Below are 18,976 nucleotides of genomic sequence, written 5' to 3' on the forward strand. Positions count from 1 at the left end.
TGCTTATACACCAAGAAAGCTTTGGATGGCAGTCTATTAATCCTCATCTTGTATGTTGATGATATGTTGATTGCTGGGAAATCTCGTAAAGAGATGGATGCCTTGAAGAAGAGGCTGCATCAGACCTTTGATATGAAGGATTTGGGTGATGCAAATCACATTTTGGGTATGCGGATACTTCGGGACAGAAATCAGCATGTGTTGTATTTGTCTCAGAAGGAATACATTGGCAAAGTTTTGCAGAGGTTTAATATGGAGGGGGGGAAGAAGACTAGTACTCCTTTGTCTCCATATGTGAAACTCAGTGCTATGGACAGCCCACAGTCGGATAGTGATAGGGCTGATATGGCCAAGATTCCGTATGCTTCAGCTTGTGGCAGTCTCATGTATGCCATGGTTGCTACCAGGCCGGACATTGCATTTGCAGTGGGAGTGGTTACTAGATACATGGCCAACCCTGGCAAGAAGCATTGGGAAGCAGTGAAAGGTGTCATGAGATACCTGAAGGGCACACAAGATATGTGCATCTGCTTTGGCAAACAGGATGCATTAGTGCATGGTTACACGGATTCGGATTATGCCGGTCATCCAGATAACCGGAAGTCTACTACCGCTTATGTGTTTACATTCACAGGAGGTGTTGTGTCATGGATATCCAGGATGCAGAAGTGCACTGCCTTATCTACTACAGAGGCTGAGTATATTGCAGCCACAGAGGCTTGCAAGGAGGCGTTATGGCTATCTCGTTTAGTGGTTGATTTGGGTTATACAGGGGATATTCCATTGTTGCATTGTGACAGTTAGAGTGCCATCCAGATGGCAAAGAACCTTGTCTTTCATGCAAAGACGAAGCATGTGGATGTGAAGTATCACTTCATCAGAGAGGTGATAGAGGACAAGCTGATTCAGCTTGTCAAGATTCATACGGATGACAACCCGGCTAATCTGTTGACAAAGAGTTTGCCTTCAGAGCGGTTTGCTCATTGCAGACACTTGATGGGCATTGGATGAGGCCAGTTTCAGCCTTTATATGGCCTTGTATATTATCATGTACATGCTAATTTTTTTTTTCCTTCACTTAAGGGCACATTGCCTTTAAGTGGGAGGTTGTTGGGGTAAAGGCATTATGCCCACCCTTATAGTGTGTACAAGCCCATAAGTTTTATTGTACATAGTACACTTAGTACTTTTAATGTACTAAGTGCACTATGTGCACTAGAGCAAATATACATGTGTGATAGGGGAGTCACACACTCATACTTTGTGAGTTGACTTATCCCCACATGTCTCTCTCTCTCTCCCTTCTTCTCTGTGTGTGTCTCCCACATGAAACCCTAACTGTTTCAGCTGAGCTTCTTAAGCTCCTTCATTTACCACCTGAACGGGTAGTAGATCATCGTATTGACTTGATCCCTGGTGCTCATCCTGTCAGTATTCCACCTTACAGGATGAGCCCGTCCAAGTAAATCACCTCGGGGTGCACCTGTGTTGCTTAGGAGAAAGAAGGACAATACCTGGAGGATGTGTATAGATTACAAGAGATTGAACAAGCTGACCATTAAGAACCGTTATCCTCTCCCTAGATCAGATGACATGATTGACCGGTTAGCAGGAGCGAAATATTTCACAAAGATAGATTTACGTACTGGCTATCACCAGATACGTATTCATGAAAGGCATGTCGAAAGAACCGCCTTTCGGACTAGGTATGGCCATTACGAGTTTCTCGTATTACCTTTTGGGTTAACCAATGCTCCAGCCACTTTCCAGCAAATGATGAACGATCTTTTTCGTGAACATTTGGGGAAATTTGTGGCGGTGTTCCTGGATGATATTTTGATTTATAGTCGTACTCTTGAGGATCATGTCAGACACCTTATGATTGTCTTATCTATTTTAAGACAGAATCGACTATATGCTAAGTTAAGTAAATGTGAATTCTTTATGACCGACATCATTTACTTGGGACACAAGATCACTAGAGATGGATTGAGCATTGACTATGACCGAGTTCAGAAGGTTTTGGACTGGCCTATACCGCGAACAGTGAAACAACTTCGTTCTTTTCTCGGTTTTTTTGTTTTTCTTCGGAAATCTGTACGGAAGTACTCTCAGCTCACACTACCGATGACCGACTTATTGAAAGGTCGTGGACGTAAGTCAAATCAGCCTATCACTTGGAATAACGATTTGGATATGGCCTTCAGACTTTTGAAAGATAAAGTCAAGGAAGCACCTATCTTAGCATTACCTGATCCTAGTCGGCCTTATGTTCTTGAAACTGATGCCAGTGACTATGCTATCGGGGCTGCTTTATTTTAAGATGGTAGACCGGTTGCTTTTGAAAGTAAAAAGCTAGACGACACTCAATCTCGTTGGCCAACCCTTGAGAAGGAGCTTTATGCTGTGATTCATGCTCTCAAGGTTTGGAGACATTATTTATATGGCTCCAAGTTTGTGGTATTGACTGATCATCAGTCAATCAAGTATGTGTGTGATGCGGATGATTTGAGAGGCAGGAAAGCTCGTTGGGCAGAGTTAATGCAAGATTTTGATTTTGAGATCCGTTATCGGAAAGGGTCCATGAATAGTATTGCAAATGCGCTTAGTCGGATTAGAGAGGTGAATACTTTGTCGTTCACCAAAATTTCTACTGACTTATTTCAGTCATTGAGAGGGCTTTGCAGGACTGATAGTTATTTTGGTCCATTTTGGCAGAAGATCCAGGACGGGAGCTCATTAATTGACCAAGACTCGGTGACTGAGCAGTCAACTATTCAGGCTGTAGGAGGCCAGTGGATGATTCGGAATGGTTTACTATTCCGTAATGACAAAATTTGTGTACCACAGATCCCGGACATTAGGTCCAAGATTCTTAAGGAGTGTCACGACGCCCCTTCTGCTGGACACCCTGGGGTACACAGGACACTATCGTTAGTGAAACACACTTTTTATTGGCCAAAGTTGAAAGGGTATGTGGAAACTTGTTTTTGAGAAGTTGGAAACAACTTTGAATTTGAGTTCCTCAGATCATCCTCAATCTGATGGCCAGACTGAAAGAGTGAATCAGATTTTGGAGCATATGCTTCGAGCATATGTATCCAAAAGACAGAGTTCATGGGAGGATTATCTTCCTATGTTAGAATTTGCATATAACAGTACTAAGCATACGAGTACAGGGTTTAGTTCTTTCATGCTTATGTATGGTTTTCAACCTAGATCACCTGTTACAGTAGGATTCTCAGGACTTCAGCATGATGCAGCACGTAATTTTTTGCAAGATATGCAGGAAATGTTACAAGTTGCGAAGGAATCTATTAGAAGTGCTCAAGACCGAGACCGGTTTTATTCTAATAGACATCGTTCACCCAGAGAGTTCTCTGAAGGAACGATGGTGTATTTGCGACTTCCGAAAGATTTCGAGACTTTACGGACAGGTAGATCTCCGAAATTATCCCCTAGATACTGTGGACCATTTCGTGTTACATGACGGATTGGTTCAGTTGCATATGAATTAGATTTGCCTTCTCATGTGAAAGTTTATCCCGTATTTCATGTCAGTAGACTTAAGGAAGTACTGGATGGAGCAGATCAGTTAGTTACTCCTCAAGAAATTATAGATGTCGAGGATATGACATTTGTTCCGCACGAACCTGAAGAGATTCTTGGATTTCGTGAAAGAAGATTGCGTAATACGCTTATCACGGAATACAAGATCAAGTGGAAGGATCGTGTTGAGGAGGACGCTACATGGGAGACATTGACTACTCTTCAGAGAGATTACCCTGGCTTTTTAGTGAGCTCAGGAGTGAGCTCTTAGAGGAAGGGGAGTATGTCATGTGCACAGTATGTATCTACCGTGTGCTACACGCACGCAAGACTAGTTTCTGGCTTAGGGAAGCTTGGGACTAGGCAGGCTGATTGACGAGCTGAGTTAGGGATATACTAACGGGCGGGCACCCAAGTATGGACGGGCAGGCGCCCAAGTGTGGACGCCCGATGACCGGCCAAGAGCCTATAAAAGGGTGGCCAAGGTTAGTTATTGGGATATAGAGAGTCTCGCGAGTTTGTGAGAGCTCTATGGTCTTGGAGCCTGGATCTAGTGCAGACGTGCACTTGCTTTACGCAGCCGAGGCCGGCAGCAATCTCGAGGCCCGCGAGGGCAGCTTCGTGGCGGTATGGGACGTCGCGAGGAGGAGATTGGTCGGTACGTCAACCTAGTTAGCTCAGCTCGTGGCTCGGTGGGGACAGCCAAGCATAGTCACAAGGGAACGTCGTTCCAAGCTCTTGGAACGGGGGAACGCGTTCCATAGAGATAGCCGTTCCCGTTCCCGTTCCAAAATGGCACCGCAGACCATGTAAGAAATATAAGTGAACTATGTATCATGTAGAACACATCTATGCATTATCATGGCCACTACTGAGATGGTTTGAGGTTCTTTCTTTACTATGCCTCTTTCCAAAGCATTTACAGATATATAAAGTAAATTTATAAACACATTTATGCAATGATGTGGCGTTCCCGATTCCGTTCCCTTTTATTCAAGCTTTTCGTTCCCGTTCCAAACAGTCATCCGTTCCCCAAAACGTTCCCGTTCCCTTGTGACTATGCAGCCAAGATTGTGGGCTTGTCCACGGCTGTCATGGTTGGGAGGTGAGTCAGGCCTGCACCCCCTTGTTGTTTGTTTGTTCGTTTGTTTGCAGGTTTCGAGTCTCGAACCAAGAACGATCACGAGGAGATCCGCCACGGGATTTGACACTCTCCGTATTTTTTCCTATTTTTCTTGGCATGGGTGGCTGCCCTGAAAGGCAGGAGGACCCAGTTGCTGGCCGACTGCATCAGCATGTTTGTGTTCTCATATTGGAGCTGGCCGACTGGACTGGACAGGTCGTGGACCTTCTATGCTAGCCGACTGCTGTTTGCAAGTGGTGGGTACCCATTCCGGGATTCTTTTGTGTATATAGAGCAGAGTTACACGCCTCAATCTCTCTCTCTATCTCTCGTGCTGCGATTTTCTGCATTGCGTTTTGCTCGTGTTCCTAGATCTGGTCATCATCTCCGCTGCGTATTCTGACAAAGAGAGAGGTGTACAATCTAACAATCCATAAATCTTCACATATTTCTCTTGAGAAATGAAGATACAATCATCTTTTTGCCAAACCTCCAGCCCAAGAAAATAATGAAGAAGGCCAAGATTAGTCATATGGAGCTGTGCATCAGTGAGACTAGAATCTCTAAAGAGTTGCTGAACCCACAGAGGTAGGCAGCTTTCCTCTCAAAGCGTGAAGAAGATCTAGCTACAGTAGAGGACTCATCCAATGCTGCTGGGAGAGGTGATGAAGTAAGCATTGGTGGGGGTAATCCCAGAGTCAAAACAGGACTCATAGAAGGATTGAGAGTTGTAGAAGCTGGTGCAACAGGAACTGGTGGTTGTAAAGTAGCAGCAACTGGCACCAGAGTTGCAGTAGTAGGAGGAGGAGGATGTAACATGCAGCGGAAGTATTCGTATTGGAGGATCTTGTCACACAAATGCTCACACCGTCTTCTGTATCCTGAGTTTCGCGAGTTTAGCAATCCACTTTAAGATTTCAAACTTTAAAGAATAATAAAGCAAATACTATCTCGGTAACGGGATAGGGGGCCCTTCAGTGGGTAATTCGGGACCCCATACGGTGTACAGCTTCTCTCTCTCTCTCCCTCTCTCTCTCTCTCTCTCTCTCTGTCTACATCCTTTAAAGAGACTGATGGTGTGACTGACGATAAGCCAGACGCAAGACCTCTAAAGACCAAGTGTTGGGCTGAACTGTACACTGTTGTAAAAGCACCAAAGATATCCAATCTCGAGCCTATGCACTCTTCCCAATGGAATGAGAAGGGGATGCAAAGTTGAGGCTGAGAGAGGGGCTGCTTGGGACTGTTCTATACTGAGTATGAATGCTGCATTTTACCTTCACCAAGTGGCTGGAGCAAAACGGTGAGATGATGAATGCTGAAATCTGTATGGATGCAGAAAACGCAAGGTGAGCTGCTGGCGGAATGCTGAACTGATGCGTTTTGCTGATGTAGAAGTGCTGAATGCACATGCGTTTGAGGCACCTAGGGTTGTAGGAGACAAACGCTGAGGGATGGTGGCTGAAACTGCAATCGCTTATACTCCTTGTGCTGAAGATGCCAAGCGCTCGAACGCTTATGTTGAAATATGATTGAATGAATGGCTGAATATGCTAGGGCTCTATTTATACGGACCACAAGAGCCAGTCGGCTGGCTACAGAGCTGGCCGACTGCTCATGTCCACATTAAATGCATAAATATGTATAAAATTCTGAAAATGATGGAAAAAATACCAAAAAATTCCTAGTAAATATCTTGATAAATACTAGATGATATCTAGGGTGTTTGCCATGGTCTAGATGCAATGTATGAATGATGTGCAATATGCAGAATGCTTTCTAATGCAAACCCTAAGGTTTCTATTGACTGTATATGTATGAATGCATGTCTTTAAGTGGGTTAAGGGACTTAGACTGACTGACTGACTGACTTGCTATGGCTGAGAATGACCTACGTAGCTTGTGCCTGACTTATCTTGGACTGAGGATTACAATGGGGGTCTCGGTTGTCACATGCACTCTGCACTGTAGTGCATGGTGACAAGGTGGCTCATTATCATTAGTGCAACATTGTACAATATTAGTTCCATTCAGGATGATATTTGTCGTACGCTGTGAGAATATGGGAGTCGGTGTAAGTGAGATGGGAAGTAAAGTTGGTGATCTTGTAGAGACCCCCATCATGGACTCCATTGGCAACAACCGAGAGAGTCTTCTTGTCGATCACTTCAATGACCTCATCATCAAAGTACACAACAAGTCCCTTCTGAAAAGCTTTGTACACTGAAAACAGATTTTTGGAAATCTGTGGTACATATAAAACATCATGTAAGGTGGCAGAGGAACCCAAAGAAAAACATTACCAACATTGGTGATAGGAAGCGAGGAGTTGTCGCTAGTGCGAATTGAAGAAGAGAGAGTTTGGTAGTTCTCCAGGATATGGGCTTGATTGGTCATGTGGGCAGAAGCACCACTACCACCAACCCATTCAACCGCTTCAGGTGTGTCATTGACCTCGTCTGGGGAAGTCATCTCTGTGATCATGAGGAGTGAATCCTGAACATCCAATTCTCAAAGCAGGGTCCACCAAGTGAGGTGTGGAGATGGACATCCACACATTGGCTCCTTCTAGCAATAACTGAGTGTAGAAAGACCAAGTGTGGTAGTTGGTTGTTGTAATCTTCATGGAGTCACTGACTTGGGGAGGATTGTAGGACGGTATATGGGTAGAGGTGGGAGCATGAACTGGAGGAGAGAAACTTAGAGAAGAAAGATTGGGAAGAGGAACCACCTAGGGAGCGGGAGCAGGGGATCGAGGTAGTGAAGGTGCTAGAGTATCAACTGGAGAAGGAGCAGTAGGAGAGAAATCTCTTGAAGCCATGTCCTCTGACAAGAAACCTTCTCTGAAGCAAGAGGGCTGTAAAAAAACAGCAAATAGCCTCCTCTCAAGCTGTGCACATCAAGAGGAGAGAGAAGAAAGGGAGGAAGGTGGGAGACAGAAAGAGAAAGCAAATCTCTCAGGAACCTTGTCCTAAGCACCTAGAAGAGGGCCTTAGCCTCTAACAGCAAAAACACAGTAGTCCTAGGGTACAGATGCAGAAAACGCAGCAAAGTTGAGGAAGGCTCTACTCCAATGAGAAAAATGCAGCACTTTCCTACCTATAGGTCAGCGTTTGGCTTTGATACCATGAAAGAAAGAGAAAACACAGGTTGTAGGCAAAAACACAAACTGTAGAAGGTTGTAGACAGTTTATTATTGCTGAAAATGAGCACGAGGGAAGCCCGTCAGTGCTTACAAGCATGAGAGACTGTTGCAACAGCAAATGACCTCCAACAAATATGCAAGAATGAGATGGGAAATGATGAGAAGGGTGTGAACCCTTATATATGTCCCATATGAGCTGGTTGGCCAGCTGTAGTAGGCCGATAGCTGTCCTTAGGCACAAATATGCCATAAATTGCCTAAAAAAGACTCATAAAATGGTAGAAAAAATCCTATATGATGTCTGCTAGTTATGCAATGCAAGGCCTCACAGAAACCAGCTCAAGCATGCTAAGGTACATGTAGACAATCTGGAGATGATGTATTTTCCAACGAAGAGCACGAGAATAGGGGCAAGACCATAGAAGATGACAGATTGTGTCACGTGGATGTGAACACCTTCTACAAGATGCAGGAGCAGTACGCCTTTCGGCCAAAAAATAACTGTCACTTCTAGAGGAGGTACATGGTGAACTAGAGAAGGTACATGCTGAAAATCGTGTAGTAAAGAAGTTATGGTTCACGATATCGGTTTGTGATGTAGACCTAGATTGTAAAGTGTCCTAGCTTGTGGAAAAGAAAGTACATAGCCCCTATCATTCACCACATTCTCAACATATCTGACTGCTTTGGTAGAAAGGAAATAAGCTTTTCTCGGCTGTAAAGGAGCAAGAGGCTGTTGAAATGCACGACTCCAATGAATGCTCAATCTATGAAGGGAGTTGCCTTGATCAGGCGGTCTACCAGACCATTTCATTTGAGCCATCATTTGGCAGCATTCCCCCCACTTTGTGAGAATCATTGCATGGACTAGATTTTGGGCCCTATGGTCCAGACTCCATTTATCAAGCAAGAAATCAGTTGATCTTTTCCACGCAAGATATTCCCTGCTTTGCTTTCTTCAGGAGATCCCTTCTTTTATCTCTTTGAGATTCTTTTGACCTTGGAGATCTTCCCTTGCACTAGGTACAAGTGTTCTTTGATTGATTTTGAATTTTAGTTGTCTCAAAGTTGGATAGTTGGGCTTGTAACTTACCTCATGTTTTTTGTATTTTGATTGTGGGGTTTCTCCTCCACTTAGAGGTTTTGCACTAGTAATATAACGCATTACAAAAAAAAGAGAGTATACACGTATACATACATAGGCATATAGTACCTCCCCTTTGTATAGCGTATATTTGTACAGGCGTAAAGTACCTCTTCTTTGGGGTGGAAGGTTGGCGATTTCGAGCTTGTGATCTATGGCTAGAGCATGCCTTGGATTATCCCATAAGTGGAAGCATGGGAAGTTGAAGCGCCATATATAGGGTGTGGTGGCACCTTGTCATAGTCATCTCCTCCGGTCGGTGTTTTGGGAGGCAGCTCACTGGGAGATGGGAGCCCGGTGGAGGGATGGTGCAGTGCCCGTTGGGGGTGTTCGTGGAGCTTGATGGTGATGCGTCTCCTACGTGCGTTAGTCTTCAGCTGCGCATTCTGACATGGTATCAGAGTCCGGCGTGTGTGGCCCTGGGCGGCTCAGGCGTGTGTGGTCCTGGGCGACCCCCTCGTGCCTCGGTGGCTTGCGGAGCTCGAATCGAGGGAGGGTATTGGAAGGTTGGCGATTTCGAGCTTGTGATCTATGGCTAGAGCGTGCCTTGGATTATCCCATAAGTGGAAGCATGGGAAGTTGAAGCGCCATATATAGGGTGTGGTGGCCAAGGTGGTACCAAACGTTATGTACTGTACGGATCCGTACGTACTGTACGTTGTTTGGTACGGAAAAAAATTTAAGGTTCGTAAAAATACGTACCATTGGTAAAAATATATAAAATCTCAGAAATTTCAGCCACGTACATAAAATTTCAGTCCATGTCCACATTGACATATAAAACTTTCGAAATAGAGACACAACAAGGTCACAAACCTACTAATTCAAAAGTGAGAAATTAGAATCACAAGTCGTCAATCATACTTAATAAGTTAATCGTACTTAATACTTATTACTTAAGACAAGTCACATTGTCACAAGTGAGTCGTCCACAGATGGTGGGCTAAGGCTCTGAGAGAGAGAGAGAGAGAGAGAGAGAGAGAGAGAGAGAGAGAGAGAGAGTTATGTTGCTACCTTGGGGCCTGGGCAAGGGTGGGTCGGGAAAAATGGCCGGGCCAGCATATTGCTAGCCGTACTGGGCGCCAGTGGCGAACAGAGAGGGCGGCTACGCACAGAGGCGCGAAGCGAACAGGGGCGGTGAGGGCAGAGGCGAACTGAGGCGGCGGTGAGCAAGGGGGGCGGCCCAGGGAGAAGGCGGCGGCGACAGTAGCGAACAGAGAGTGTGCGACTGTAGAGGAGAGAGCATGGCGGCTGGCCCTTACCGGAAGGTTAAGGTCATACGGCCTCCAGAGTCCAGACACAAGACGCAGAGACAAGACGCAGGCACGCCGCAAAAGCCAGAAAAAAAAAACGTACGGATCGATCCGTACTTACGGATCCCCGTACGGTACGGATGTACGGTATGGATTGGATCCGTACGTACGTTTTGATCCTACCTTGGTGGTGGCACCTTGTCATAGTCATCTCCTCCGGTCGGTGTTTTGGGAGGCAGCTCACTGGGAGATGGGAGCCTGGTGGAGGGATGTTGTAGTGCCCGTTGTTGGGGGTGTTCGTGGAGCTCGATGGTGATGCGTCTCCTACGTGCGTTAGTCTTCCGCTGCGCATTCTGACATCGAAACCCGTACTCTTCACACATTTCTGAGGGATCTGACAGCCCTGGGGGTGCTCTTCAGTGGACTTGTGACTGGTTGATAAGCTAGCCAAACCCCTCTTGGACTAACCATTTCACATGTGAAGTGTTTCTACATGCCAAACTGGGTCTTAGAGCTCCAGTGAGTATGCCCCTTTCAATGTTTGGTGTTGGCCTCTTTGGCAGCTTTGCAACTGTATGACTCAGTCTGAGATATCGGATTTTAACACAGTTATTGAATGTGAAACAGATACAGAATCTGAACAATTCAGGTGGGACATGATGCAGAAGCTGAAGGCAAGATTGGTGAGTTTAGTTTCAAATGCTGGGTTAGCTGACACTGTCAATGTCTTTGGTAGTTCTAATACTAGATACCGGTTGCACAGCCATCTGCACCGTTGATTGATATTGCTACTTCTGCTGGCAAACTATTCAATGAAGAAGAAGGTGATCAGAAGGTACAAGTAAATGCAAGATTTCTTGGCTCCATTATTTATGGTTGAGATTGCACTTGCCTCAGTGGAGGCAATACTTGGATCCTGTTTACTGATATGCATTTGTGTTGTCGTGAGATGCAACCTTCACAGGAGGAAGGTGATAGTCATATACTCTTTTATCTCAACACCCTTGGTTACCTTGCATCCGGTGTGCTGGGCAGTCTGTTCTGGTTTGAGCGTCAGGCGAAGTTGTCCTCTGACTCTACTTTACAAGATGTGAGTTTTTTCTTTTACTCACAGGGTAAATCATAGCTTTTATAGTTAGAAAAGAGCTAATTCTTTGATCCAGTGGTTAGGAGGGCATCTTGAAGATCCCATGGCTGAGATTGAATTTGCAGTCTCCCTAAGCTGCATTGGAACTTGGAGTACTGGCAAAGACTTCATGCATTAATTTTTTGTTTTTTTGTGGAATATCAGTTGACATCCAAGCTGAAGGCCAAAGAAGATGCTATGGTTTCTTTGAGGCAGAAGCAGGCTAAACTATTTGAAGAAGAACAGCACACTTCATGCCAGTTTCAAAAGTTCAGAGAAGAGCAGGAAACTCTGTCTAATGAGCTTGCATCGGCCACAAGGCTCTCTAATGACTTATGGAAGGAGATGGACGACAAAAGCACTCAGGTGCAAGATTTACAAAAGCAAATAAAAGCTTTGCAAGCGGCTATACAAGAGGGTGAACAACAGAAGGCAACTCTAGAAAAGAAGCTTCTTGAAGAGCAGAATAAGGGGACGAGTTTGGAAGAGAAGATCATGACACTCAAGTCAGAGGTGCAAAGAAAGGAGTTGGAGATTAACAGGCTACGTGTAATCCTGAAAGACAAGGACCAGGCTTCAACAAAGCTTTCTTCTCAAGTAAGTGAAAAAATTGAAGCTCTTTCAGAGGCACAACACAAGATTGCGGAGGTGGAAAAGGATTTATATGCAGCAAATGAGAACCGAACTACAAGTGAAAGTGCTGTACAAGATTTAAGGGGTAAGCTAGCCACAGCTATTGCTCAAGGTGAAGAAATGGAGAAAGATGTGGCCTTGGCGAACAAAGACCTGGATGGCCTGAAGCAGTCGTCTGCAGAGGAATTGCAAGCAATGCAAGCAAAGCTCAACTCTAAGGCTGGAGAACTTGAAGATTTAACTAAAAAACTTGCCGTTGCATCAATAGACACAGAGAAAAACAAGAAAACTGTAGGTAATCTGCATGCGGAGATAAGTGGCTTAAAGCAGAGGGTTCATGAAGGGGATATGGCCATCAAGCGTCTAAAGCAGGATCTCAACTCGAGTTCACAGGACATCAAAGCAGCCAAGGGCCAGATTGATTCTTTGTCTCAGGAGTGTAAAGGTATAAAAGAACTCAACACAAGACTCGACAAACAATTTTCTGAATTTCAGCTGGAGGGGGAGTCGAATCTGACGTCTCTTAAACACGCTTTGCATCAGGAACAGAAAATTTCTAGCACATTAAGTGAAGAGTTGAAGAAGGTTAAGGAGGCTTTAGATCATTCAAAGGGTGAAGCTGCTTCACTTAATGAGCAGTTGAGAAAGTTCGAGGATTCCCATGAACAGCTCACGAGAGCGTTTGCGGTGTCTGAAGATACCCTCCAGGCCACAGGCCTTGCTCTGGAGAAAGAGAAGGAAGTTGCTGCTGCAAGCAAGAAACAGTTGGAGTTGGCTCGTAGGGCTATGGCCGAAGCAAAGGAGAATCTCAAACTTCTACGGCAGAATGTGGAGAGTGCCAAATTAGAGCGAGAGAATCTAACTAAGGACATTACCGGTCTTCAGAAGAAGCTGGAAATTGCCAATGCGAGCGTTACTGGCTTAGAAATCGAGAAGGTCTCTTTGTGTGAAGCCTTGCATGATGAGAGAAGACTGTTGAGCAGCTTGAAGGAAAAGGTGAATGAGGCTGATGGGGTCTTGGGAAAGCTAACCAAAGAGACAGAAACTGCTGCCCATCGAACTAAGAAGCTTGAAGGAGAGATAGCTTCTACCAAAGGGGAAATGCTTCGCTTCAAGAAGCAAGCAACATTTAGAGAAAGAGCATCGACGAAGCAGGCCAAGACAAGAGTACAACACATTCCGGAGGTAGCCACTCTAATGAAATGCTACAGCGAACCTGCATGAAGTTTGGAATTGCTGTGGTAAACCAGTATCATGTTACAAACTTACCAAGGTCTTGTGGAATGTGTGAACTCTCATCATTTGTGTGGGTGCGTGCATTGATGCCTGCTGCGCAATGGAGCATGCATTCATGCGCACGCGGGTGTGTATCCTTGTCAATGTGTTTGGAGGACCTCTCCCGAAGCAGTATACTACCCTTGTATATGAGTTGCCATATCTTACACGGCCTTATTTGTGGTGTGATAGATCAAAGCAGCAAAGGCAACAGATGCTGCTCGGTCATCATCAGAGATCAGCAGCATTGAAGTCGAACTCTCAGATATGCAGGAGGTACGGATTTGCACTGAGTCATTGATAAACAAAGGATGAATCGAGGTACTGTGCATAGTTTTGAATTCATTTTCTGGTGCACTTAACAGAGCTTGGAGGATGCTAGAAGGAGACAGACAGGTGCTGAGGCTGCAGTACGATCTCCATGAACTAATGAGCTACAGCAGATATGCCGAGGATGCAGTTTTGGTTTCTCTAACATCGAGGCATGATGGAGATGCAGGAGTGCTCGGGGGGCGTTCACATATTATAATGGTGACTATTAACTGAAGAAAAGCCTTGCAAGTTTTGGTGGTGGTTACATGAGGATGCAGAGTGGCGTTTGCGTGCCTCGTCCTCTCATGTCCGAAGTGACCAGCACAAAAAGGGCAATTTCACACTTGTTATATGAATGGCTTTTAGCATGTGAATGAGCCAGTAACTGCTTCCGTCACTACAATATAGTGTCTGGAGAAAGGAGAAGGAATTGCATTGACGTCTATGATTGATACCATGAGTTATCTGGGATGTAAAAAAAACATTGGAAAATGCCAAGGGAGATGAAGAGAGGAACTTTTATTTAACGTCGTATTAACTTTTATTTATCTCAAGAAGGCAATTAATTAATGGCTTATCTGACGAATTCGGGTGAGTTCGTGGCCAGTTTGAGGAGCCAACCAAGCGGCTTCACGATGGGTGGCAAAAGGTTGGCCGGTTTCTATTGAGTGAGAGAGAGAGAGAGAGAGAAGGGGGGTAAGTTGTGTCTGGTCTGATTCACACTGGAGAAACTAACCACGTGGTCCTTAATCAATGAGGCTGGTTAGTCGCAAAAGCATACGGACTTCCCAGCTTGTAATTAACTTATCAATAATACGTAACTGGTTAGACTTCTTGCAATGGAAGCCGGTTAGCTCACAAGAATGTGGGCTTGCAAGCTTAAAAGCATATATAAGTGAGGTGTTGCACCTATTGGCTTGCACCTCACTTGCAGGCTCATGGGCTTGCAAGCTTAAAAGACTTCTTGGTATGCCAGCTCAAACTGTGCTAGCTTGCTGCAAGTCAAAATCTAAGGCTTCCATCAATCAAATATTCAATTGACAATAATGTTACATCCCCCAAAAAAATGCACCGACTCATTGGTTGGCTACATGGTTTGAAAGGGAGAAATAATGAATCTGAAAGAAGCATGCTCATTTTGATGCAAGCAGCTATTATTTTTAGTCCTTACAATTGAAAAATGAGATAAGTCTGTGATGTGTGGAGGCATCCCAACTATGACCTCGGCTTTGGTTGTGCTGCCCTTTGGAGCTCCAGTAGATACATGCCCTGCATGACTTGAGAGGTTTGAAACAATCTTGAAACTTGCAATGAAATCTCCCCTCGGATCTCACAATAGGATGAGGATCGAAAGCCAATGGGCGTATCGCTGAGTTGGTAGAACGGTTGGGTTCCTATGAGGGGACCTGAGTTTGATGCCCCCATGGCTACGCGGCGTGGGTTTGTGTGCGTGAGTATATATATATATATATATATCCTCCCAAACACAAAATAGTGCCCCTAGCTCTTAACCTCTCTAGCCATGCAAATCATGCAGACCCATGTAGAATGCCCATGCCCTCTGCTTTGCCAACTTTAATTTGTAGGAAATTCTAAGTTGGCAATGTGTATATATGCCCTTGTTAGTATGTGGCCCCTTCAATGAAACCATCCTTCGAAACATGTTAGAGATGTTGTCTATAAACCTGTAATTTTGTAGGGGGGCTACCAATTTCAGAGCTAAAACCTTCGAGCTCCAAGCTTGTTTTCTCTATATAAGAGGCTCAAAATAAAGCTTTCTTTAAACAAAGCCTTCTTTAAACAAAGCCAATGCAAAAGAAATAACCATTTTTCAAAGAAACATGGCTAGAATGCACCATGTCCATTGTCAATGTAGCATATAACACTTTTGAAACATAAATTCGACACGATCTCAAATCCACCCCCACTAGGTATTTTTGATGGGGAAAATTGGTTGGGAGGCACCAAAAATGGTCATAGCTTGCAAATGGAAGCTTAGATGATTGCTGAGGAGCTATAAAATGCAAAGATTTTGAAATTTTCAGGCTCCCCCCCGGCCACAACCCTCTTTCCCCCAACTTAGATATTTTTGTTGGGAAAAGATAAACGATCATAACTTGCAAACGGTAGCTCAGATTAGGAGCTATGAAAAGCAATGATGCTATTTTTAACCGTGATGTCAAATCTACCCTTGCTTGGGAGGCACCAAAACAAGGTCATAACTTGCAAATGGGAGCTTAGATTAAGGAGTTCAAGGAAAGATACTCATAATGTCAAATCCACTCTCCACTATGTATTTTTGTTGGGGAAAATAGGTAGGGAGGCACCCAAAAAATGGTCATAATTGGCAAACAAAAGCTTAGATTGAGGAGACGTAAAGAGCAAAGATGCTCATTTTTTCATGTTGTATGTAACCATGATGTCAAATATACTCTACATATGTATTTTTGTTGGAATAAATAGGTTTGGGAGACACCAAAAAATGGTCATAACTTACAAATGGTAGCTAGCTTTAAAATGTAACTCTTGCTATAGTTTTTATATTGTTAACATTTGGAATTCAATTTTTGTGGTGTGAAGACATATTCACACCAGATTTATTTAAAAGAGAAAACTCTTGAGATCTTTACTACAAGACTAAGGATGAGAGCTTCAAGTTTGTAGGGGAGTTTTAAGAAGAATGCTTAGATCATTAGGGGACATTTGAGCATAAAAAGGGCCCTGTAAGGATCCCCTAATTTTAAGGAATTAAGACTAATTTTATTGAGGCTTAAGGAGACAAAGCTCATAATGACGCCTACTTTTGGGCCTAAAAGTAGGGGGTCTCTCTAATTTTTGAACTAGGATTCTCTCTAGGATTCTCTTTCTAGCTATTAAAACCCCTTACCAAGATCACTGATATCTACGCTTTCAATCTTATTTACTCCACTTTAATAGTCATATTTGAAATTCTCCCCACATTCTGTTTCTTTCAATCATTGAGTCACTTCAGAATAGTTTCTTCCATTTTTTGAATGGCAGAAATTTCAGATTCAACAAGAGTGCGGAAGGTGGACTTGCATATTCGCATATTGAATGAATATACACCAATCAAGAAAGAACGTTTGAATGCACATGAGAAGCATGCAAGAAGATAACATGGTCGGACTAATGTGGATCTTTGGGTTGATGGATATGTATATCCTAATGATTCTTCTTCGCATTGTCCTCCACCCTTCACTAATCTTCCTTTATTTATTCAGTTTATTGGAGAGAAGGTGAGAATGGGCTGCTTGGGTATTGTAGAAGGTTAAGCATGAGCGATGCATGGAGAGTCCAATTCCTTCACTCACAAACACAAAGCTTACAAAGCACTTTGAGAGTAGTGCGCAACATGCACTACAAGATGCACAAAATAATATTGTAAAGCTAGAGAAAAGAGCCAAAGAGAAAGAGGCTAATGTTATGAAGCTACAAAACACAATCTCTCGCATGAAGAGCACCCCCGTGGGACCAAGAGAGCGAAAGAGAACAATCAATAACATTCAAAAACTCATAGTTGGTGGTGGTGCTCGCAAGCGAAGAATCCATGTAGCAAGGTTTATTTTTTGTTCTTTGACTATTATTATTGCAAGTAATTTTGATTAAGGTATTTTTGGTTATTGTGGTTGTTATAATCAATAGATTAAGGTGTTTTTAGTAATATTTATTGGTTTGTGATAGGAACTTTTTGAAAGAAGCATGTGGTGATAATGGTCCTCAAGATTTTGGAGAAATATTACGTAGTTGTGTGAGGAGGCATGACATTCTTTCCATCATTCGAGGACCACGTCACAAGAAGATACGTCAGGTACTCGCAAATGAGATAATGGATGACATTACCAATCTTCTAAGTATTGAGGAGGTTTAGAATGCATGCGATGAGGTGGGCATTAGCACAGAAGGATATCAAGCCCTCCATCAATTGCTAAAAGATACACTCCGCAAACAAGGCATCACAAGGAATATTTTTCCTGTCTCTAGAAAGATAAGATTAGCAAAAAGGACATGCAATGATGTGCTGCAAACGCAAAATTGGAGAATACTATTGCATCAATGATACATTAACCATTGGAGCTTGGGGAAAAAAGTGAGGCACAAATGGTAAGATTATGGATCCTTACAATGAGTTCAACAATATATTTGTTGATCTACAACGTCTTCAGAGAGCTATGATCTAATTCTATGGACTGCCTAAACAATGTAAGTAATTTTTTACAGCGAGCTAATAGAAAATTCTTTTAAGTATTAAAACTTATCTTCTTTTGTTTGTCATGCAAGGTGACAAGGTAAGTTTTGTGTTGAAAGTGGATGAGTGTCAGATTGTGAAAGGAAAGAGGTTAGAAGGAATGAGTATCACATCTATGAATGTGGCAATGGCATATGCAAAGAGTGAGATCAACATGACTAAGGAGACTGAGTTACCTCTAGAAGGTTCTAATGAAAACCCAGACAATCAGACGAGCAATAGGGAGAGGGTTTGCAAGTCAAGTTTTCCCTCTTTTAGTGTCCAATCCGAGAGAGAGATATGGTGGCTTGGGGTGTTTGAAGTACCGAAGGAGACACATGAAGTGATACCATGGATTACCAATGTCATTAAAGCACAGATTCAGGGGAAAAAACTAGAAGTGGAGGGTAAGGACACTTATACAATAGACTGGCATTTAGACTTGAAGATGATAAAGTGCCTTCTTGGGTGTCCACAAGGTGCTAACACCCCAAATCCTCGTCTATGGTGCATGAGAATGGTGAGAGAAAAGAAATAGAAGAATGCAAGAAGGAAGAGGAAGCTAGAGAATCAAGATGATGAGAATGACACAGTGGATGATAATGCTGGCAATTGGGTTGGTAGTGTCTTGTCTGCTGCTAACATGCTAGCTGAGCCAAACAGGCATATTAGAGACCCCGAATGGAATCCTGTAATTCTATTTGAACTCAAGAATGTCCACTTTTGTACTTTGCATGCATTCATGCGTGTGTTTGATCGTCTGCTCAAGTGTCACGTTGATTATGCATTTACTATGCAAGGAAAGGAAAGACAACATGAAGCTCTTCAAAAAGTAGAGGAACTACTCAACTCAATTGGGTGCCATGGCAGCAATGTGCAGATTTCTGTTAACAAAAAGACCTCTGGCATAAATCATGAAGTGGCCCAGCAAGTGTCAATGAGTGGATATAAGGCAAGACATTATCTAGAGAGGCCAGAAAAAGTAAAGAACTCAAAGTCTTGGGACTTGTGGAAGGATTTGTGTAAATGTACAACGTTTGACTGCACTAATCTAAGCCTTGTAGTTCTATGTGAGAAGGTTTGGTCAGACTTCAATAAGATGGTTAAATTAATGAGCAAAAGCAGGATGATTATAGAGGAGTGCCAAAAATTTCAAGAAGAGCTTCAAAA

General features: G+C 43.5%; 1 protein-coding gene across 2 annotated transcripts in view; it reads left to right on the forward strand.

Annotated features, from left to right (window-relative positions):
- Positions 1–14,146, forward strand: part of LOC147618212 (uncharacterized) — a 31,233-nt gene extending 17,087 nt beyond the window's left edge. The window contains exons 2-7 of one of the 2 annotated variants that reach the window (XR_015262075.1): positions 10,842–10,897; positions 10,978–11,049; positions 11,179–11,304; positions 11,506–13,246; positions 13,441–13,524; positions 13,614–14,146. Coding sequence is in view for 1 of the 2 variants with exons in the window: in XM_086774653.1 (XP_086630779.1) it covers positions 10,842–10,897; positions 10,978–11,049; positions 11,179–11,304; positions 11,506–13,158; positions 13,441–13,524; positions 13,614–13,673 (2,051 nt within the window). In the remaining variant the exon portion in view is untranslated. The remainder of the gene's footprint in view (positions 1–10,841; positions 10,898–10,977; positions 11,050–11,178; positions 11,305–11,505; positions 13,247–13,440; positions 13,525–13,613) is intronic. The other variant, XM_086774653.1, reaches the window with a different exon arrangement.
- The last annotated feature ends 4,830 nt before the right edge of the window (positions 14,147–18,976 follow it).

Source organism: Cibotium barometz, chromosome 35 (assembly GCF_041138505.1).
Source record: "Cibotium barometz isolate CiBa-2024 chromosome 35, ASM4113850v1, whole genome shotgun sequence".
NCBI lineage: Eukaryota > Viridiplantae > Streptophyta > Polypodiopsida > Cyatheales > Cibotiaceae > Cibotium > Cibotium barometz.